The sequence below is a fragment of the Apteryx mantelli genome, chromosome 2, assembly GCF_036417845.1.
Source record: "Apteryx mantelli isolate bAptMan1 chromosome 2, bAptMan1.hap1, whole genome shotgun sequence".
In the NCBI taxonomy this organism is placed as follows: domain Eukaryota; kingdom Metazoa; phylum Chordata; class Aves; order Apterygiformes; family Apterygidae; genus Apteryx; species Apteryx mantelli.
The window spans coordinates 145647731-145671704 of record NC_089979.1 but is presented as its reverse complement, the minus strand read 5'-3'; the positions used below and the strand labels follow the sequence as shown (position 1 = coordinate 145671704).

Below are 23974 nucleotides of genomic sequence, written 5' to 3'. Positions count from 1 at the left end.
TCATTATCTGGCACTTCACAGTATAGTAGCTTGGACATTAGCTTGTCTTCTGGGAGCTTTCTGCTGCAAAGAAAGAGGGGGCTGTAATGGTAGGATCTGAACTAGACTGGCAATCTTCTTTCCTTTGGACTAATGAGTGTTAAAATAGGAATATGTAGCTGCTCAGGAGAGGAAGTTATTAATTTTAGGTCCAGTGACTGAATATAGCATGAGTCTTAATGGCAAGTACCTCTCCTAATTGCAGAAAAAAATGCTTACTTGAAGATCCGATGGGGTGATTTGAAAGCAGGTGAATGAGCATCCTTAACTTGCCTCCCCTGGGAAGGTCAGAGTATCTCTGAGGTGAATAACAAACACTTTCAGTATATTGTCAGCAAATACTTTCTTCCCTGAGACTGCAGAGAGGAGTGAACCATAGCCATCACTGATTGTAATGGCTGCTCTTTACTTACTTTCCTCCTTCTTTTTGAATATTGTTTAATGTGTTTTTCATGTATCTTTTGTGTTTACTCCAACAGCTGGTGCCTGTCTGACAAGGGATGAGCTGTCTTAAGGAATAGGAATGGAGACAATTTACTTGCATTGCTAACATCTCTGCCTTCTCATTTTTTTCAGAGCTTTGCCACTCTAACTGCCCAGACAGACTGTAGGGAAACCCAAACTGACAAGGTTGCAAGTTGGTTGGCAAAGAGCTAGAGCAGTTCAGAGGGCAAGAGGGGTCTAATTCAGGATTTTGTTACAATTATCTGATTTAAGCATGAAGATCAAGATTAGGTCATAGGCTGACCCCTATCATGATGGTCCATTTGTTTTAATAGATCCTACCATGGGGTCATTCTGTTCTTTTGTTTGTTTTGGTAGAATACTATTACATTTTTAGCTCCCCAAACCAATAAACTTCGTATTAAACCCCCATGTTTTCCATATTGCTCTTGGTATTCACCAATAAGGATGAGAGGTTTTGTGAAGGAAGGAGAACTTAGTGAACTGGGGAAAAGGACAACCCAGTGCCACTGGGACTGGCAGAAAATGTATCTTGTGCTGTACTAACCACAGCATGAAGAATGGCTGGGTGCACCCTGTGAAGGCAAAGGTACTGCTCTTTCTCTCTGCAGGAGGATTAGACTGTTGTTGGATACTGTGCGAGCGTGTGTGTGTGTGTGTTGCGAGGAGGACTGTAACAAGCATTATCACAGAGCTGACATTGTCTCAAGATAGAAAACATTTAGCCTAATTTTCTGCTGGCCTCTGACCAGCCAGTTTCAGTATTAGAGAAGAAAGGGATAAATGTACAGCTGTCACTTGTGGCTGATGTGTACATTCAAAGAGCTGCATTATTTCAGCATCATCTGAATACAAAACTGTTATCCAGTAGTTGACAAAGGCCAGTGTAGAAGTTTGATTCACTGAGATAAGCAATTACTGTCTGTTTTTTAGCAAGTAGAAAGGGACTGTAATAGGGCCTATGGGAAGCTGACAGCCCCTTCTTTAGAAAAACTTCTTGACAGTATGGACTGGACTGTAGTGGATAATGCTGCCAGTTTCATCCGTGGTGGAAGTCTGGTTCTCATGTGGCACTGGAATATTTTCAGGAAAAACTGAAATGGCTTGATTTTTTTCAATTCCTGTCACGCTGCTATAGATACAAATAGAGAAGAGAGACAAGCCCAGTCCTTCAGTGAGTGTTTCCAAGAGCAGAGCAAAAACAGATACTGTGATGATGATATTTAACCTTTTGATAATCTTAGATCTCATATATATTGAGATTCTTCCTGTAGTACAATGTACTACAGTGCCTGCTCTAAGGGATCTTTAGTGTGTGTCAAAGGCAACAAGGATTTCAGCAGCTTCAGTACTGCTGGGAGGAAACGGCGGAAAAAAGGGAGGAAACTTCCTGTCCCAAATCACTTGCACTCTACAGAAAACATTAACTTGTAGAGTCCTCCCCGTTGTCCTGACTCTCATTACAGAACCACTCCCAAACTTTATAGCTTTAAGTGCTTCTCTCTTCATACATTTTGTGAAGCAAACTGTTGGAATTGAGTCTCACAGACTCCCTAAGTACAATGTGCAGTTCGCAGCCACCGCACAATGTGCTATGTGTCACTGGAGTATTTTATCCACTTGAGGTGCTCTGGCAGGGGATGTTAAGCAATTGCTTCTCATTCCAGAGCTGTTCAGTGGTACCACCATGTGGTTTCACTGTATCACTTATTGTGAATTTACTGGGAGTATGATAATTAGGTGGTAATCTGACACAACTCCAGAACTTAGTTTAGGAGTATCCTGATGGTGGGATTTCTTGTACTGAAGAGTTCTCTTTTAAAAAAAACTTCAGTGCATCAAGTATTTGAAAAAGAGCCGTTTTCATTTAAACCCATTAAATTTTAATATTTGCTTTTGAGGTGACTTACATTATCTTGATAGGAACATACAAGTCCACGTGTAAAAATATAATGCATATGTTAATGTATAGAAATAAATGTTTTGTATTGATAAGAATGGGTCCCTGAGACTGAGGAGATCAGAGTTACGTTTCCGTCTGTGTCAGAATTAGTGGGAACTTCAGTAAATCAACGAGCTGAATTGATTTGATTTGATTAAATAGAACAGAATTTCTGTGTCTGAGTTGTGTTTTTCCTAAGCAAGGATTTAAAGCTGTTTTTCTTACATTTTTCTTTCCTACATATGTATGGAGAAAACTTTGTTCATAGATCTATTATGGAATAAATTAATTAAAAGGTACTATCATGGGGTGTTTACTTGATTCTGATTAAGAAGATCAAAACACTTTTCAGCCGCAGACTTGGATTCTCAGTATAAAAAAATGTTTCTCCTGGTTACAAAGACATGATATTGCAAACTAATGGAGCCTGAATTCTATTTCTGATACATATTCACTACATTTGATGAGGACAAACCAATTTGGCTAATTACTCCAAACTTCTTCTACAGATAGAAATCCGTACAAGTCTACCAATAGTTTTTTCAGTATTATTCCCGTATTCACGTACCTATATCTTTTGCAGAAATATTACTGCAAGAGTTCATTTCAGAGAGTATTTTATTTCTCATAAAATAAGGTTTTAGCTCATCTACGTAGTTTGATTATTTATTTTGTTATTAACTTACTGGATTCTCTCTTTATTTACTTTTTGTTCATGTTTTCTGGAAACTCCTGAAAGCCCTAGACAATACTGTGACCCTGTTGTGGACATTCTAAGCCTAAGAAAAAGAAAATCACAAATCAACAGAGCTTAAAGTAATTAAGATACAGGATGTAAGTGGGTGTGAAACAGGAGAATAAAATAGAGAAAAAGAGTGGTAGGGAATACAATTGTCCCTTTGCAGGCTAGTCTGGTGAAGATGTTCTGTATCTAAGATACATAGAGAAGAAAGCGTAGAGGTGGATAGGTGATGGAAATTGCTGTTGTCACTGCAGTAAGTGAAAGGAAGAATTGGTATGTAAAATAAGAGAGAACATAATGAGATGGAATGAACCGTGAAGAAGAGTAAAATATTTTTAGCAGAAGCTGTGCCAGGGGGATTCTCGCTGCAAAGTAAAGCAGCAAGCCTGCCAAATAGCTTGAGGCCTTCAGCCCCTCGAATCGCGTGTTGCGTTTCTCTGTTGCACCTGCCCTTGCTGATCCCGGGAGGTGAGCGCTGCTGCTCTGTAGCGTTTCCTGCAGTGCGCCGGGACCAGCAGCAGCCCGGCAGCTCGCCTCAGCCTTGTGTGCGTAAAGCCTCTGGAGAAGGTCTTGAGACGGAGCTAAGGATTTTCAGTGACCAGCTTGAGAGCAGCTCTCCTTCACTGCGAGTAGCTATGCGCTGAAAAACAGGCTCCTGTACCATATCTCAAAGAGAGCATCTTAAAATGGAGGCACCCAAAACCAGTAGATGCTTTCAGAAATAGTTTGCATGCCTCATAAAAAACAGAAGCAGGATTTCCCGATCAGAACACAAAACTACCAACATAGTCAATGCCTTTTTTGCCTAATTTTGATGTTGATTAAAAAATATTTTCCATATTTGAAAAATAAAATCCAAGAGTATCCAAGAGGGTGTGACAAGAGCATGTCACATGTTTAAAATGTGCAGCTGTGTTGACCGTTAGCTGTGCATTACTGAGTCCATGCAGGTGAATACCAGCTTCTGAGAAAGCAGTAGTTATAATGCCTTTCCCTACTGTAAATGGACATAAATATTCACGTGGCTTGGTATATTAGGCTGGGTAGATTTTTCATACTTGCGGGCTAGTATTTGGTTGTAGCTAATAGAAGTATTAAAGTGTTGCTATTAAAAAAAAACACTGAAAGTTTTATCTTTTTAAATAGTCCTTTAACCAACAATAGCACAATAATAATATGGCATGACTGAGTCTGGCAAGCCACTAATAGCTAAGTTTCTCTGGAGGGCAAGGTGGAAGTAAGAATCTAAGGACCTTTGAATTATTTTTATAACTGTGTATACAAATATTTACATTATGAAACACTGAATACAGTCAGTAATTATGCAGCAGGGCTCACTCTACTATGGGTGTGACTTCTCTGAAACTAAGGGGAGGATTTGATGAGTAAAGGCTTCTGGATTTGGTTTAAAGAGTGTCTATTTTATTTGCAGGCGAGAAGAGGCAAATGTTAATTTTCTTTGTATTCCTATACCATTTGGTTTTAGTTAAAGTTTCCATTAGCTTTAAAGCACTAAGGAGCACTTCTTTCTTCTAATTGAATATTATTACCTTTCTCCCCCAAAGCAGGAAATTGCTGGACCTGCAGGCTAGAGTTCATCTCATCCAATGTAGCCATGTGCTGAGCAGGTGTCTAGTCTAAGCCACCCATTTCAAGCTCTCTTCATAGTGAGCGAAGAAAGATGGGCACTTCTGGAGCCTTTAACCTCAGAAGTCTGTCTCAGGATGCAAGAGATCACAGACTGAAGATGCATATCTCCATTCAGTGTAGAGTGTGTCAAAACAACTATGTTAGACTAGATACCAAACTCATAGATGGCCAAAGTAGATGAGATGAGTCCCCCGTGAATGACAGTGAATTCTGGGTACCATGTCTACGGGTTGGCAATGTAATTATGAAAAAACGGTGTTTGAAAGGACATACTGTGATAGTATGGGACAGCCTGTGGATTCACATTCTCAATTTTCAATTTCAGGGTGGAGAACATTGCTATTATCAGGGACAAATTCGAGGAAATACTGTATCATTTGTTGCTTTGTCAACATGCCATGGACTTCAGTAAGTCTGCTATTTTGTTTTTACTGTGCTTTGCTTAGTCTTTTAAACAAAATAAAGCTGTCTAGAGTAAAATAAGTACTATTTGTTTTCTTATTAGGTTGCAATCACTATTAAGGATCTCAACAATCTTTTGAAAGTGTGGGCTTAATTTGAACCTTGTAAAATCCTTGCTGTAAAAGCACCCAAATTTCTTTTCTTTTTTAACCAAGCACACAAGATAGTGACTGCAAGGCAAGTGTCATTAAAAAAAAATTATTATAGAGAAACAAGGGTAAGAGTAACTGAAAACATCCTGTTCTACAAAAATAAAAAATACTATCAGTATTGATATGAGCCATTTGAAAATTGTCTGTATTCTTTTTTTGTCACTACAATGACAAACTTTATCTTTCTTTTCTACTCTACTGTATTTACAAAGCAAAGTGTGTCCATTTAGAGTTTCTTTAGTCCTATCCATTTTCTTCACAGAAGTGCTGGTCTTAAGCTGTGTGCACAGGATAATACTTTTGATATATTCAAATCTTGGAAAATGTGGAAGAAAGCATGAGAAATTGGGCAGCAAATAATAAAAAAGTATACCATTTTAGTGATAAAATAGTTAAAGCTACTGTCGTCTGAAGGTTACAGGGAACTGTACGTGGATGGTACGGCTTTTGGCACTGTTTGCTTTTGGCATTAATAAAAGAATGCTACTCAGGTTTTCAGAGCAGCCAAATAACTTCAGTGTCTGTTGACTCTGGGAATTTCAAGATCTCAGCACTTTTGGTACTGAGGTCATTCTTCACTTCAGAGGTCATGTGAGGAATAGCAGCAAGTGACACTGAGTGTGGAGATTACCTGAGCTTTGCTTTTTTCTGATGAAGCAGGGCTTAGCCAATGAGATCTTCTTTAGCTTATTATTTTCTATCTCCAGATCCTCTACGATTTTGGTATCAACCATATAAATACATGTTTTTAAGTGGTTTCTTTCATTTATATCTGTATTTTCTTTGTTGGGAAGGGGAGACTGTGCGCAGAAGACTTGCCATTCTTGCGCTCATTGTCTGACCCGGAGCTATATTTCTCTCTTTTGTATGCAAGGTTGAGCAGCTCAAGAAACCTGAGCTCAGGTTCTGTATAGCCAGTGAGCCTAAAAATAGTAGCATCCTAATGCATCCAGAGGGGGTTTAACTGCATGGCTTCCATTAGCAGTCATCCATTAGGTCTTGGCTTGCAATCCCCTAGCCCCTGCTAACTCCTAGGAGAAAATGCAGGAAAGGAAGAAGAGGCTGCATATGTCCCTTTCTGGTCTCCTTTTGGTGGTTGATTCTTAAGACTGACCAATATGCTACTTTGAATTCTTAAAAATTGCCTAGTATTCAAATTGGTCCCTTCCAACACAGTTATTGTATGATGAGAGATGCAGATGTTTTTCCTTTATAATTAAGCTCTTCTTTGAGAGGTATCTTTTTTCTTTTTTTGAGACAATAAAAGTTCCAGCAGAGTTATCCTTCATATAAGATATAATATGAAGCTTACTATAGCAGGATGGTATGGACCCAGTATGACAAACTATCCAGGATCCAGTACGAGAACGTAATATTTTTCTGAGCTGTATAAACCCAGATTCTCTGACACTGCCTCTCCATCATTATAGCTAGTTCCTCCACAGTTGATTTCAGATGCTGAGTAAGTGCTACCCACTCACACCCACAGTCAGATCTCCTTAGCTTCAGCCACAATTTCAGGTGTCTCACTGGAGTAAGAAAAGCTGGGGAGAACTACCTTCTGATAAGGTGGTGGGACAGGAGCTTAGATTTCTTGAATTTTAGGAAGTGCATAAGACAGACCAGATGTTTTTAACAGAATAACAAGCTTCATATTCCCAAAGTTCATGCTAATCTTCTCTCTCACTTACTAGTACTCCTAGAACTTGGCCAGTAAGAGCTGAATTTTTGGTACAGGTCTCTGTGAGATAATGTTACATTTGTTTAACTAATCATAAATTGTGGTAATATCTGTGTTGTGGTCTTCCTTTTATAAGTTAAATTAATAAGGTGCCTGGGTGACACAAACCTTACAATTATGAATTTCTTCTCATCTTAATAACTTCACTAGTGAAAAATGTATCTCTGCAACTTTAACTCCAGGCTAGCCAGCATTTTTTCTGTGGGATATGCAGTACTCACAGTTTCCCATGAATTAACGCAAAAAAGCTTTAAAAGCAAAACACACTGGTTGTTGGGATATAAATATGCTATAGTCAGGTGTGACTGAAAATTCTGAGTTTCAAAGCCTGTTATGCAGACACCAGGTAAATATTCTTCTATGATTTTGCTGCCCACTGGTGGTGAATATAAAAACTGCTGTTATAACTGCAAATTAGACTTTAATTACTGCAAATTTGTTTGTTTGAAGACTTTATGTAATCAAAATTCACTTTTTTAAATGGTTTATATTTTACTGTTGCTTTCTCTCTAACACTTCCATGAAGATGCAATTCATTCACAGAGCACAGTAGTTTAAAGTCAGTTGTCAAGTGGGCAAGTCAGATCTGTAGGTTGGCTGTGACTATTATTATGACTGAGTGACTTGATGAGAGGTCAGTGCTGCTGGGTGAAACAGTCGTGCAGGAAGCCCTTTGCTGACGGCGCTCTGTCTTGCAAACTGTGCTTGCAATGAGAGGGAAGGAAGTTTTGCTTGATTAAGAGCTGCAGGATGTTCCCAAATCTCGTTTTATTCCTAGGCAGAGAAGCACAGCAGGTGCTAGAATATTTATTTTAAGCAGTGTGGACTTTATTTTTAGAGAATAGGCATGGATGGTTTGAAAGGTGAACAGCTCTAAATTGTAGATGTACTCATGACAATATTTGATATATAGTACGTACTCAGTACCCAAATCTACTTCTGTGAAAGCTACATGATTGACCCTGTAAATGAATAATATTAAGAGAAATATGCTTATGAAAAGCTGTAATGGTTTGCAAGCTTAATATGTGCTTACATTTCTTAATAGTTAGGAATAGGGATGAATATTCTATTTTCTAGAATATATTCTATATTCTAGGAATAAACATTCTATTCTTAACTATTAACTTAGGACTTACTAGTTAGGAATAGAATGACAGTATTTTACTTATCGAACCTAGTCCTGTGCATAACCAAAACCACTTTTGCTGATAAAAAAATAAAAGAGCTGCAAAAGAAAAAAAAATCTGTGTTTGTTGCTGAAAATTCTGGCAGCTTTCTAATGCTGAAAAATTTGTAAAACAGTAAATAAATAAATAATGCTTTCTCGCTGCTGATGTGAATATGTGCCAAGTTTGAACCTACAGCTCATATTTATGGCCAAGCTTAAAACCCTTAGTAACGACACTTTAAAAGGAATGTGCTTCTATAAGCTGATCTCAACCATGCATGTCACTGTAGTAAAAGCAAACTGCTGATTTGGTTGAAGATCAAAATTATGGCGATATAAGAAATGTCCTTTTGTTTTATGCTCTTGAAGAATAATATCTGTATAAACACTTTTTTTTTAAAGTATATGACCCATACTCATGAGTCCTGCATTACGTTAAGGACCAAACCTCACTAAAACTCTATTAAGATAGCCCTTAATAGAAAACATCATTGCAGGAGTGGGCCTCATCTTTGCTGTACATTTAAGTGGTAATACAAAAGCATCTGGTGTTACTCTCTCAAGTTATCCTCATCCATTTCGGGTGTCTTAACGCTTCACTTTGTTCTTCATTTAGAATTGATCTATATGTTGGAATTTAACATGGAAAATTGGTGATTGTGTATGTGCTATCAAAGTGGCAGATTCTCCAATATATATAGCAGTGTGCATGTCATGGATGACCTTCAATTTTCTGTGGTTGAGAAGTTTTTATGCCGTTAAGAAAGAACCCATGAGTTCCGCACCAGGACCTTGGGTATGGCAGAAGGCATGATCCTCAGTGTCAGCATTTTCACCAAAATTCATCGGAAGCCTATCTGATGGGGTTTCTCATCTCCTTATCATGAGATGTCTTATAATGTCCATGTTGATATAATACTGTATATAGCCATTAAAAGAAAAGGTCATCTGACTGTCATTATTGTTGAAATGCTCAAAACAGCCTGTTATCCCCTTTGTACTTGGTACTATAAGAGCTCACTGAGGAAAGACTTAATCAAAAATGTTAAAATCTAAGAATCAGTTCAGTGTAACAGTAATTTTTATTTGTGAGAAAGCTGTGGGAATGTTCCAAAATCTCTGTATGTGTATTCCGAAGGACAGGTCTGTCACAAGTAGGTCTGTCTTGCCTGGGAGTGGAAGTTCTGAACTAGATTTGGACCTGTCTAAATTAGCCAATTTTCCTGGTGTTTCTGTATGTTGTAGGAGTGTTTTGGAGAAGAAAGGAGCATTTATATCTCTGAGGGAGAGCATGTCTTTCCAAAAAACAAAAAAGAATCATATTCACTTCCTGAAACAATTTTAACTTCCTCCTTTCCAAAATATTTGAATTTTTAGATATGTGAACTTACTAAACTTACTTTGGTGTTCTACTAGTGTTTGTTTATTAAACCAGTATTTGCATTTCCTGCTCTTAACAGTGGGATGTTCTATGATGGAAATCATACTTACCTTATTGAGCCAGATGAAAACTACACTTCAGATGTAAGTAGAATTTCTAATAGTCCCGCTGTGTTGTTTGTTGAATACGGACGTTCATGGGTATAGAGTAGGCATAAGGAGCTGTGACCAAAAAGCCATCCCCTCATTCCCAAGTCATTTTCCTAGTATTTGAGTGCCCATAATCACATGTGTGTTCCAGGAAAGTAGGGGAAGAATTATGGAAGTAGTCCTCCAAAAGTTAGGTAGTAGCATGTGTATTTGTGTATACTCCCTAACATTTCGATGCAGAATAGCACTTTGGACAGTAAGGATTCCTCAGAGCCCACAGGAAAAGCCTGTGAATACCTTGTCTCCTTCTCTCCCACTTTGCCGCTCCAGTTTTGTTCCATACCTCTCATACTGCTTCAGTGCCAGCTGCAGCTCAGCAGCTCACATGAGCTTCAGAGGCTCTCACTGGTATCCCTCAGCCACTCACTGAAGTTCAGCTTCTGAGCTCTAAGGATGGTCATTGACTCCATTTGATGTACTCACATATGCCAAGTAAAAGATGATTAATCTTGGCATTAGTGATCCCATCATAGCTGAGAAAAGGTGAAGAATCTACAAAAATGGTGCCTTGCAGCTTGCAGCTTCCCTAATGTAGTTGTTTGATGTCAAGGACCCCTTTAGAACTGTCTTCCTAATTCTCATGAGATGGATTCATTTAATACATGCAACTGTTTACTATTTCAGGGTGACTTCCATGTCCACTCTGTTTACAAATCCAAGTTGTTTGAATTTCCTTTGGATGACCTGCCATCTGGTATGATTTTTTAATATTCATGACTATTGTCTTGTTTTAATCTATGGCCAGATTCTTTAATCATATTTGATTGTTAATCTTCTTGACAATGTATTGTGTATTTGTGTAGTGCTTCTTTTTTCTGATTAAATAAAAAGCATTGAAAAAAATGAATCTGAAACCCTGAAAGCACTGGAAAAAAACTGAAGCACTGAAAAAAACCTGAACCCCATGAATCAAACTTCACCTATACCTTCGGATTGTGACGTATGTTTCTTTTAACAAGTCTTGTGGTCTATGAACTGCGTTATGTATGATTAGATATAGAAAAGAAAGGACTGAGGTAGCCTGAAGATGATGATGGAAGAACCCCGCGTTGCCAATGATTGATAACTCTTCATGAGTTTTTCCCATTTTGAGGTACAGGGTGAGTATTGTGGTGTGAGTATGAGTCTAGGAGACAGGAACTTGCCAAATACTGTTGCTGTTCTGTGCCACTCTCTTCTCCAGTCTGTTCAGTATCTTTCACATTGTGGGCTGTAGCACAGGTCACGAATTTTGTTGCAAATGACTTTGGAAGTGGTGCTAAGCACATACTGATGAATTCCCACAAACATGTTACTTTACAAACATTGTGTATGGAGGGAGAAGAGGTTTTTAAAATACTGAGTTTTACCTATGAGAAGCTGGCTTATTAATTGAAGCATGGGTTTGTTAGTTTTTAAGCAAAGCAGAATCATTCAGAGAACTAATGAGGGAAAACACAGGAAATAGCTACATTTGGGGCACCTTGATTTCAATTCTGGAGTAGCAGTATTTCTGGGTCTAAACAAAGCAATATCCCAGTTTGGTCTCTTACATCTTCTACTTATGATTGCCCAGGCAAGGTGGAAGAGGCACTGGGTGGAGGTCCGGACAAAAGGCTTGTGCCGTGGGTGATGACCTCCTTAGGAATCCCTCCATTTCTGTATAGCCATACCTCCAGAGGTGAGAGAAGTAAGCACCGCCTCTTGCTTTACCTCCTGTTTTCCCCTGTGCTCACGTGAGCTCTGTCGTTCCTCCCCCAACCTGCTGCACACACTGCCCTCCCTTCTCCTCACCTCCTCTGTGCACTGGGGCCCAGCGAATGTCACGTGCTGCCACCATGTCTTCCCTGCCACGTCTTCCCCTGGGAGCACTGGTTCCCCTGGAACCGCTCGTGAGGCTCTTCTTCACCTGGATGGAACTAGGGCTTTACTCTTTGTTTTCATGGGAAAATGCAGTATTCTCAGAGGACTATAGTCTTCACTTTAACTTTTCTGTACTTTTCTTTAATCAATATTTACAACTAATAGTATTGTTGTGTTTGATTTGTTTGAAGTAGTACAGCAGGATCATTATTGTTAGTAGCAAGCACTGTGCTAGGCTCTGTCATCAATATTTATCATATTCTTTATTACTCTCCTAATTTATCAATTTGCCCAGCCTAAGGAGCTCTACCTTGATGTCAAAATTTCTTTCTGATCTTTAAAAGAGTCTGTGTATAAGCTAAGATTTCCACTAAGCACTTCATTATGGGCTAGATGAGCTTCAGTGGAGCTTCAGTGCTGATACTAGAAAGGCAAAAAATCAAGTAATAGGGATTACTTGATATCAGTAAGGTTAAAAGCATACATTGTTATATCACAGTGATAGCAATACGCTTTTACATTTGTCTGCTCCTTGGGAATTAAAAACAAAAAAACCCCACTGTTGTAGAAGAGAATAAATTGTACTGTACTTTGCAATAGCCTGTAATGAGGAGTTTAAATAAGGAACGCTCAGATGGATAACCTGGCATACTTAGAGACTTTGACTTCATAATTTAGTAGATTATATTTTTTTTCCTCACAATCTCTATGGAGCTATACAGTGCCCTGCCATGGCTTTAGACAACACTGTATTATTCAATGTGTTGTTTTTCAAATAATGCATAATAAATGTCCTTTTCTTTTAGGGTCACTTGAATCCTCATTACACTTTTTTAAGGTGATATGTTCCTGTCAAAATTTCAGCTACGCTTTCTCAGCTATCTGTATTTCCTTTGTGATTTTGCTGGTCTTGTTCTTTTGCCTGAGGGTCCCTGGCTGGAAATGCACCCTGAGTGAATTCATTCAGCTTGTGAATTATAGTGCAGTGTTAACGTGTGATAATGTGTTAATGTTAATGTTCCCCTCCAGATGATTGTGACAGTAGGTAAAATGATTGCATTTGTTTGTAAAGTTATTTCAGATCCTATACAAATGTAAAATATTATTCTATTGATTGAAAAGCTGTATTTTTACCACTTTTTTAAAAGTGATATAAAACTAAAGTGAAAGGTTGAGAGTCAGTTGTGTGGCACTAGCACACAGTCTAAATTAGTCAACATACATAAAGCATAAATACGAACAAACGTGTCAGAAAAATTTCAAGTAGTTTTCCTTCATTGTGAGGTCTAGAGACTGGACTTTTGCAGGCCTTTAAGCAATAAATAGGGGCCTTGGTTGTGATTTAATTTATTTTAGGTTTGTTTTATAAAGAAAATCTTCAAATGCACTGGTGTAACTGTTCTCAGATGGCTCCTCATGGTTGTAAAGCACCATGAAAACACTTTAAAGCATAGTGACTGCAGTTGTCTGGGCCCCTCTATAGGGGGATATTTGCAAACTTTACGTATCAAAATGGCAGTATAATCCCCAAGATTTAGCCAACAGAATACCAGTTACCCATGCTTTGCTTTCATGGTTTGTGTTATAAGTAACTACCCACTCGTGGTTAAGAATGCAATTTCACGTTTTGTCAGATAGACAATTCAGCCTCATGGTTTAGTCCTGATATGGCAGGCCTGTCGAGTTCTTAGCCAGTGCTGGTTTTAATCCTACTCTTTGAACCTCATGCAGAAATTCCATAGTTCATGTACTACGTGATGAGAGGTGGAGCTGTAAGAAACCTTCTGTAGTCACCAGTCAAACTGAACTATTTAGGATTTTATAACACAACCAAAATTTATGAACAAAAATATGTGAATTGAAAGTTCCTTAATTTACGCAGCTCCTATAGTACTGTTTACTTCTCTGCAGGATTGGTAAAATCACTCTGCAATAGTGAAAGCAGTTTTCAACCCACAGAGACTAAAAGGATGTCCAAAGCTGGAGGCAATACAAAGGAGAGAAACTAAACAAAGGAAAAGACATGCTATAAAATAAGCAACTGCAAACACTTAATTTATGCATCTCAAAAAAAAATATTCATGGGTGTGTGTGAATAATAAACATGTTTATGCAAGATAAGGAAAGAGATTTCTCTTGTATAGAGAAAAACAAGGCAAAGAATATGAATCTAAAATTAAAGGTGGAAAAGTACATCATGGACATTTAAAAGAGCGAGAACAAGTGTTGTCTTCTGCTTGGCTTTCGTGTGCCCTTCCAAGAGTGGCTGGTAATAGATTTGACAAAAAGGATTTGGCAAAACAATAAACTACTTGGTGCTTGTGATTAGAGGTTTAACAAATTAAAGGCAGAGAGGAATTAGCAGGGAGGAACATTGTATTGACAGTGAGCATTGCCAAAATCCCATAAAGTTTCTCCCAACTCTAACATGTTTTACTTTGTGAATATAATCATCTTAAAGCTTTAATTCTGCCTTCTGTGCTCTTCTTATTCATTTAGGTAGCTATTGCAAGAGCTCTGTGAATGTCTTCTGAATTCCAGAAAATATGATTCATTCCATGGAAACACTGTGCTAATAATATTACCTCCACAGTATTGGTGAAGTTTTGTCTTAGAACATCTGCTATGCTTTCTGAAGCGTGACACCCACAGATCATCTGTTTTAGCAGACTTAGATTACCACTAGTAGTGTTTTTAATAAGAACCGTGTCACTGAGAAGCAGCTGTAACATTGCCTCCTTTCTAGCTGAAAATTTGTAAAGAGGAGTTGTTATCCTATCTGATCCATGGGAGAATGTGCTACATCAGGGTCAGTTATTGTTGAGCTGTATTTTTGTAAACATTCAATGTATTTGCCTGTGTTTTCTGCTTAGAATTCTGGCAAATGAATACTACGTCGCAGAAGTTTCTTGTAAAGCCAAGACACAAAAGAAGTAAAAGGCAGGTATGTGCCAATATGCTCACTTATAAATAATATGCCATTATGTTTGTTTTGTGTCTGCTGAATTAATTCTTCCAGATGGAGTCCTGCCTCTGCTTCTGGTTTGACATGAGGTCTCTCTATATCAATACAGCTATTACAAAAAGGGGTATCGAATATTGGATATATAAATATAAATGTAAATAAAAATAAATAAATAAACAGAAATGAATAAATAAATAAATAATGCTGGATTCTCCTACACATTACTTACTTACCTTAAGAGTTAAAGTCCTTTTAAGTGATCAGGAACAACCAAAATGTCAATTTCAAGAGAATTACTGGATACCCCAAGACATACATGTCTTGCCAAGATCAGCCCCCTCGCCCTTATTTTTATAAAACCACATGGCAATTCCTCCCCTAAGCTCCATGTAGTATTCTGTTGCTAAATCTCAAAATTAGTGTTTTCATCAACATGATAAAATTATCTACATTGCTAAGCTGCATATGAAAAAAATAGCTAAAATATTTTCCATCAATTTTAATATAGGGTTGGATCAGAAAATCCCAATTAGTGAAATATTTACAAATAGTTTTTATGCTGCAATGCTGACAAGTAGCTACGTTATCTCACTTGACTTTGATTTAAATAAATATTATAAATTGAGAGTTCAATTCCTGTTTATTAAAGGAAGGAGCCATTGACTGCAGATTTTTATCTTTACACTGGAAAGATAGCAACAATTCTTTGCATTTTGGGACTAGAGCTCAAATGATGGTACAGGTCAAAACAGGGCCAGTTCAAGGGTTCTGAACAGTGCAGGCAAACATGAAATACTGAGAGCAGTTGGAGAAGATGACTTTTACATCTGTAACTAATGTAAGCATCTTAGAGGCAAAAGAGGAGTGAGAATGACATTAGAGAAATTCCAGAAATCATTCTGAGGCTCTATCAGGCGGTTTATAAAATAGCCATTACTCTGGATTTTCAAACCATAATGATGTTATAACTGTCCTGGAAAAGCCAGGAAAACAAGGACCTCATGGAGAAGCACAATTGTAAATATTTCTAAACTAGAAGTAAATGTGACACTGAGATAAGTACTGTGTTCAGTGTGTGAATCATACAGTATGTGAAAAAATAATACAATTGTTAAAAGAGTTTTTTAGTAAAAAAAGTCAGGGTAATTCCCTTTCTCTGTAAAAAACATTTAATGTTTTTAGCTGATACAACCCATTTTTTAGAGAGAGAGGCCCAAATGGGGGCCTCTTTAAAAAAGCTAGGATGGAGGGTCAGGTGTGGTGAAAGACTTGATTTCATTGCTTAAGATTATATAAATGTTCTGGAGGAGGTGAAATTTGGGGACTGTACATTAGAAAAAAATCTAATTCATTCTCATTCACCCTCCAAAAAATATCCCAACCAGTTACGCAATAAAAATGCATGTCCATTTTTACTGCCTGCTAGTTCAGACAAATTTGATGTACTATTGCCTTTTTAGGGTACATTTAAGATTTTATTTAATGACGTAACTAAGCACCAGAAGTATTATCAATATCTAAAAACAGAATTAAGAAAAAAAAAAGACAGAAGTTTTCTGAAGATATTACTCTATCTGTAGGTTCGTCAGATTCCACGTAAAGTTGAAGAGGAAACAAAATACATTGAGTTAATGATTGTAAATGATCATCTAATGGTAAGACTGGCATATTTCAATATCTTACATCTACCAATAACATAATCTTGTCTTAGTTTGCCTGTAAAGCATGAACAATAAACAACAACATCTGGGTAAAATAAATACAGGATGTCCCTAAAACAACAGATTGCAGTCTCGTTAGCCATTGAAGTTGCAGTAAGGTGATTTCACTGAGGATGGATCCAGGCCTGAGTATCAGAAAGTAAGGTCGTAAATTAGAAGTCTGTGTCCTAAGGTGACTAATATCAGTGTGACTCCTTAAGCTGATGGTTTTTCTTTCTGGCTTTCTTGAACGCTTTTCTTAGTTATGGTAACTCAACAAACAATAATGTAATTGTACAGCTTTGATGACAATGGGGAGATTAACAATGACACTGGATTTTTTGATATGTTCAAGTAAATACAGATAAAAATATTTTTTTAAGCTTATACTTTTTCAGGGAGAAAATGAATAAGCTATTTAATGTGGTGGAAAGAAACATCAGAAAGATTAGAATCTACAAGAAAAAACAAGCACATTCAGATGGGGAAAGTTACAGATTTAAATCAGTGAAGGTGATTAATAATTAGTGAAAGAAATATCAAAGGAAATGCAAAATTCTCCATCTTTTGCAGTCTTCAAATCAAGTTTGAATGCATTTCTGGAAGATGTGTTTGTGTCAAATGGAAATAATGAGATTCAATAGTGAAGTAACTGGATAAATTCTGAGACTGGTGATACCCCTTAGACTGGTTATGTTAGATGATTTTATGGTCATTTATGGCTTTAAAGTCAGTGTATCTATAGATTTTTTGTACCCTTTCTGTAATGTGCAGCTTCTCTCAAGCAATACACAAACTGGCAAAAATAGACATCAGAGTCTAAAAGGAATCTGCTACTGTCCTTGGGCAGTTTTTGGATAACATTGTACTCTGTCAGTTCAGTTTGTTGGATGTAGTAATAAATTCTTTGATGAGAGTGGATAATATTGGATGCAGAATTCCTTAAATTGGTGTGGTTGTGTTTGAGCCTGAAGACCTGAAGCCGCAATTTGCCCATTGATTTCCTCCCAAGGACAATGCTTCCTGATTTTGGTTACTTATAGCTAATGTGAGAGTCAGTCCACTTAGGAGATAGTTCTCAGAAGCAAATGCTAGTGAACAGCTGTGGCTGGATAAGCCACATACTTTCTTCCAAAGACAAGGAAGGGCCATGCGCTCTAGGCTTTTCCCTTGCTCAATGGCTAGGGCTAGTGTGTATGTACATTTTGATTATTCTGTGGGTGTGCAGTAGATGCGGCAGTAGATGAACTCAGCATGCAGCTGAAGCCCTGCAGAGGTGCTCAGAGTGGGTGTAGGCACACAGCATCCTCCCTATGTCCAGCTCTGGGGAACCTCTGGGAGAGACAGCAGGAGGTTGTCACCATCATTAAAATGACAGTAATGAAGGTAGTAAAGAGAATAATAATGTGTTCCTGCTCCTGTAGCATTTTTCAGAAAAGATCTTAAAATACTTTCCAAGCATTTATTAATAGATTCTCACAATAGCTGTTGTGAAATATGTGCATTTCTGAGTGATTTTCTGCTATCACTTACTAACATTACATTCAGCACAGAAGACCCAGCCTTGCACAGAGGTTCTATTGTTGATACAGTTGCTTTTTACCCCATACTTTTTTTGGAAATTGCGTTTGTTCTTTCTGAAAATCTATGTTTATAACTTGCCTGTGTTTGTTTCACAGTGTAAAAAGCACCGCCTGTCAGTTGGCCATACAAATAGCTATGCTAAATCAGTTGTCAACATGGCAGATTTAGTAAGTATCACTCAAATATATGTTTTTTTACCTGTGAGATAAATCATATGATTATCCTGCTGATAATTGCAGGAATTGTCTGTTCATGATATACCTAATAATAACATATGTGAAGGTCACAAATTTTCATTTAGAACCAAAGTCAGCCAAGTATAAGCCTTTTTCTAACATAAAGGGTAAGAGATCTTTTGTGGCTTCAAAGGTTTAAGTACCCTGCTGGATTGACTCCTTGAATTCAAGCTGAGGGGCACCTTGGGTATGACAATGTTTAACACAGGATCATATGTTGACTGTGGCTTAAACTAAAAGACAATCTAAAATTAAAATGCACTAGAATTCCTCAGAAAAAAAATATGCATTTGAGTAAATGAATTAGAATAGGAACAATCCATAGAGATGGATTATATGGACTATAGTTGTGATGCTAAATCAAATGAGTTCAGATGAATCAAATGAGAATCACCTGAGGCTTTTATGCCTCGCTCCAGAAAATTCTATTACTCGAAAATGAAAAACGCTGTTCCCACTCTTGAAACCCATTGGTGCGCACTCTTAACCCCCAGCAGTCAAAGGATGGCCCTGTTTTGCATAAGTCAGCCGGTGTGAGGTTAAATACTACTGAAGAGGTGTATAAAAGTAAAAGCAGCATTTTTGCAGATTCCTGTTGAATATAAAACATTTCTTTTGTGTCACTGAGATGTGCTGGACATTACAAAAGACAGGTAAATTCAAAATCTTTGAACTATTTGAAATGGTTCTGTAGTAATCTGACAAAAAACACACTTCATTTCTATGAACCTTTATAGAACCTGCAAGGAATCTTTTTTTGGCGTGAGAGAACTTATTGAAAGTCTAGATTTTACTTGTTTTTATGTTTGTTTGCTGGTTTTGAGGGAGATGTAACTGCATAGGAGAAAGTGTATTAGTACAAACTAAGTATTTAGTTATGCAAGCTATTGCAGAAAAGGGGTAAAAAGCACCTTTATTCTATTTGATATAATATATTTGTTCGTTCTGTCAATGTACTAGATATATAAAGAACAACTTAACACCAGGATAGTATTGGTTGCCATGGAAACCTGGGCTACTGATAACAAGTTCACCATATCTGAAAACCCCTTGGTGACCCTACGTGAGTTTATGAAATATAGGAGGGATTTTATCAGAGAGAAAAGTGACGCAGTTCACCTTTTTTCGTACGTAACCTTGTATGATATTTTATTACTGTTTTTTCCGTACCTCGGGGGTTGCTTATCACAAGTGGCTAACGCGTCTCCTTTCTGTTGTGTATGTAATCCACAGTAATTCAGAACGTAATGTTTCTGATGGGGAGGTGGGAAGAAGTTAGAATAATGCACAAACTGCCTGGCAGTGCCACTGGAGATTTTACTCTCTTTAGTTTTAACTTGTTAAGCACAAGCTGCATGCGCTGTGATTGTCGGTTATTCTGTGCAGTTAACTACCCTGCAAGCAGAGCCACAGCTGCCTGAAAGGTAATGCATGGCTCCGTGTTGTAGGTTTGCTTCTGCTGCGGTAAAGCATTGACAGCCTTGCTAAAATATTTAAAAGCAGAATGTGTGCTTTGAAACCAATGAGGATTTCTGCTTAAAAGCAAAAAATGCAATATGGCCTGCTTTACTTTGTCAAATGACCTCCACGCTGCAGGATTTCTGAAGTGGTTCAGTTCCTCAAAACAGTTGGTTCTTCAGAGGAACGTGCACTACAAGAATAGTGAGCTAGGAGGAATGCTATTTTCTCTAAATCTCTCAATTATTTAGGTAATGAGGTTGATATAACAAAATATGTATACAAAAATAGAGGAAAAGTTCATGATTTTTGACCCACACGAGATAGGCCGGACAAATTGCTCTCTAAGAGTCCTTATGTCTCTGTGCTGACCTTTTAGGAGCCTACATGAATAAACTTAGCTTAAAACCTCACTTTAACACAACTTGAATTAGGAGACACGATACCCACCTGCAGTATCCAGCCTCTCAAACTTTTTTGCACATGCTTAATTACTGTCATTGACCTCTTATATGAAGAGAGCTACTGAGATCTGCAGTTGGTGCCTGGAGATTTTGATTCCTCTGTATCTCAGTTTTTCATCTGTAAAATGGGAATCAGTTTTTCTTACAAGTGTTTGTGGATTGACTATAACAAAGAAGGCCCTGTTTGTCCCTGTGATGGGGACTCTGGGTACCACTGTAATACTAATTCCAATACTGACCATAACAGCAACAGCAACAATGGTGTTTGAGGTATTGCATTCATAGATTATTTAGAAATATCAAATTCTCAGATTGCGTCCTTTAGTAAGACACTATTGAGTTGGGAGGCGAGACTGGCTGCGTGATGGTACAGTTTACAAATGAACTTCTACCCTCAGCACAATTAGCTAGTTGTATTGTTTCTTGGTGTTTTTCTATTTTTCTTTAAAAAATCAGCTTGCCACAGCTGGTGTGGATCAGTGTTCTGAAGTGGTACAGAGTGTCTTCTGCCTCCAGTGACTGGCAATCGTTCATGCTGACATGGGCAGCATCAAAGCGATGGTCAGATTTAGGCTCGGAGAGCAATTGTCTCCTGGGTTAGATTGCCAGCAATTCTGGGGAGTTTTCACCTGCCTCTGCCTCAGAGAGTGCAGACTGCTTGGTACAGCTTTTCACCTAAACCTTTCATCTTGTTGCATCTACATGGCCCATCTGGACATGTGTCTTTTAACCAGTTGCCCATTACAGCAGAAGCCTCATGCTTTGGCACCACAGTGGTCTCTCTTGCTCTCAGTCTGTAGCTCATGCCAGTGTAGGCTGCCAACGTCCTTGTGCTAACGTAGTATGTAAACAAGCAAAAGGCTGGTGAGGTACAGGTGATTTGGCAAAATAGTCCCCTTCTTATCTTAAGCTTTCTTATACTAGGTGATCGGAGGAGGAGATGGGAAGATGGTATCACTTTTCTGGAGACAGTTTAGAAGGGTTTTCATGTGAGGTTTGTGAATGGTTATCTGTTTTCCCCATTTCTATATTTTGTTTTTGCATAATTGCAGCATGGTGGTAGCAACTGGCATTTGCAAATGCTGGTGTCTTATCTGGAGATGAGAAAGGTAAATACTGGGATGGTTAGGTGAAAAGCTCAGGGGCTGAGCGAGGTAAACTTCTCTTCTTCTCCTTTTTGTCAAAGGGGGAGTCGATTTCAGAGCAGTCGGAGTGGCGTAGCCCACACTGGTGGAATCTGCTCCTTGCTGAAGGGCGGAGGTGTGAATGAGGTAGGTGTTGATACTGATAAGAGCAAAAAGTGGTGGAAACCACAGAATTTAGCTGTGCAGACATGTTTCTCAAAATATCTTGCTGTTTCATTGTTGATACAGAATTTTAGTACAGCTACATAGAAGGGATGTTTCAGTAAAGAATGGTGCTTGAATAGAGTCATATATGGGTTCAAAATACACTTTTCAACGCTGTCTGATCTTGTCATTCATACTTGCAGCCACAATGGCAAGAAAAAAACAGAGTTTCTCATACTTAACTTGTTCTTAAGCCAGCTTTTGGTCTTCCTCACTTGCCCATTATGTAGCTGCGCTGAAGTAAAGAGCTATAATGTTTTGCATCTGTTTTTGCCTTAAAATACTGCCTTTAAATGAGGAAAGCTTAACTTCTATCTAAGATACTTGTATCTAATTGATTACTGTTCCTGCCTTGCTTGTTTCTTTCAGTTTGGAAAACCAGACTTAATGGCAGTTACCCTGGCACAGACTTTAGCCCAAAATATTGGCATTTTCTCAGACAGAAGAAAACTAATAAGTGGTAAGTTTGTTTGCTTTTTCATCCTCTCTCAAGAGAGGATCTAAAGAGCTGGAGGAACTTATCAGTGTCTGATATGATTTTTTATCATGGCTCTCACAATATTGGAAAATTTTTACTTTTCTTGTAATAACATGAGGAGAGACTGACATATCGTGAATTTTCCTCTATAAAAATGCTGTCATTTCCCCTGCCCATAATTACTAGTAGCACTAATGTCACCTTTTGACTAAAAATAGATCATAAAGATGTCTGCCGCCTCCATTCATTTCAGTTAAACTGGTGTCACCCCCACAGACTAAATGACTGCCATGGTAACGTGCAAAGGTAGATGTATATTATTAAACTGAGGGTGGGGAGCCACCTCAGTCCTGTGATGCAGGGTAATTTTGACCATATAGTTTTGCCCCTGTTTGCTTTGAGTGGATTCCTCTTGTTCTTTATTACTCCAATCTCCTGTATTCGCCACTGTGCTGATACTGAATGTCTACTATAACCTTGGTATTCAACTTCTTATTAAACCCTATTTACCTGCAATCCCTTAATTCAGATCTTCCCCCACAAGCATTTCACCCTCACTGGTTCCACTTTGTACAAAGTCCCACCACACTGAGAGCAATGGGTGATTAAAGTAATCATACAATTTTAAAACTATTTGGATGATGTAGTGCTTAGTTATTAGGTCATGTATACTTATGTGGCTGATGAAAAAAAGATTATTACTATTTTTTTAAAATGAGCATATGAAAAAATAATGTAATTACTATATTGAATGATAGACCTCTCTTTTTAGATGAATTTTGTTTTCAGCCATTGTAAAGACAGTAGATAATGCAAAGATATATCCACATATAGAGGTTTCTGTGGTTCACGTAATTTTATTTTGAAAAATATTCAGAAATGTAGGAAAGATGCTCTATGCTACCTACATGTTCAGTGTTCATGTTCCAGCTGCATATTTTAACTTGATATGGGGGCAGAAGGAAAGTGAAAATAAGAGTGATGGCTCCCTGTCTTATGGCTGAGCAGAGTGAAAGCACAAGTTTTTGGGGGGAGGGAGGGAGAACAAAACTAATGGGCAGAGCCCCATTTCCTTTTTAGTTGTGCTTCTAAGATAGAAGCAATAAACCGATGTTCATGTATTACAGTAATGCACATTGCAGAAACAGAAAGAAAAAAGCAAACATGCAGAGCACGTGCACCGAAATGTATACCACATACAGTTTTGGAACCTGAGGGCTGAGAGCAGAGCAAAGCAACACCACCTGGCACTGCAGAGCCGCCGGCAGGGCTGGGCTCTGCTGCTGAGTCGTAGGGGAAAGGAGGCGGGAAAGGAAAAGGTGGGAGAATGAAGGAAACATCTACTCTGTGCCCTTGTACTTTGCTGTGTTTACAAACCATCCTGTGCATTTTTGTGTGCGTCAGTGATTGATTGTTTTTTTTAAGCTGAGATTTCTCCAGTCGCACTGGCATAGTAGTAGAAAAGAACTGAAAAATTCTAAGATGGGTTAAAACGTCATTTTTTTTGCTCTGAAAATTTGGAAATTCAGTACCTTGACTTGGGAGGAAGAGAGAGCTGGCTCATGATTTGCAGGTGCCTGAGGCTGCCAGTGCAGTTTCCAGAGAAGGAAGGACAAACAAGACATGTTTTCAAAGCTCAGAATTGCATAGAAACAGGTATAGACTTTGAAAGAAAGTTTGTCAGTGTGCACACATATGCTTAAATTAAGGTGTGCAACGAAATAGCAAAAGATTCTTTTCAGATTATCTTTAAAGGTAAAATGAGGTGACTACAGTGTAATTTTGCAATAAGAAATGTATTATTTTGGACTCTTACAAGACTCAATGTGTAAATTTTACTTTTTTTTATTGTCAGGTGAGTGTAAGTGTGAGGACACATGGTCTGGATGCATCATGGGAGACACAGGGTAAGCATTGCACTGGAGGAAATTCATGTCATTCATA

The 23974-nt window shown here is 38.1% G+C and overlaps 1 protein-coding gene across 4 annotated transcripts in view; it reads left to right on the top strand.

Moving 5' to 3' along the window:
* The window catches only part of ADAM22 (ADAM metallopeptidase domain 22), a 126474-nt gene that overhangs the window by 55636 nt on the left and 46864 nt on the right, over window positions 1–23974 (top strand). For all 4 annotated transcript variants that reach the window (XM_067291740.1, XM_067291741.1, XM_013941465.2 and 1 more), the window contains exons 3-12: window positions 5164–5246; window positions 9825–9888; window positions 10579–10648; window positions 14670–14740; window positions 16342–16416; window positions 18141–18212; window positions 19242–19408; window positions 21390–21474; window positions 21922–22012; window positions 23886–23937. In XM_067291740.1, coding sequence (XP_067147841.1) covers window positions 5164–5246; window positions 9825–9888; window positions 10579–10648; window positions 14670–14740; window positions 16342–16416; window positions 18141–18212; window positions 19242–19408; window positions 21390–21474; window positions 21922–22012; window positions 23886–23937 — 830 coding nt within the window. The remainder of the gene's footprint in view (window positions 1–5163; window positions 5247–9824; window positions 9889–10578; window positions 10649–14669; window positions 14741–16341; window positions 16417–18140; window positions 18213–19241; window positions 19409–21389; window positions 21475–21921; window positions 22013–23885; window positions 23938–23974) is intronic.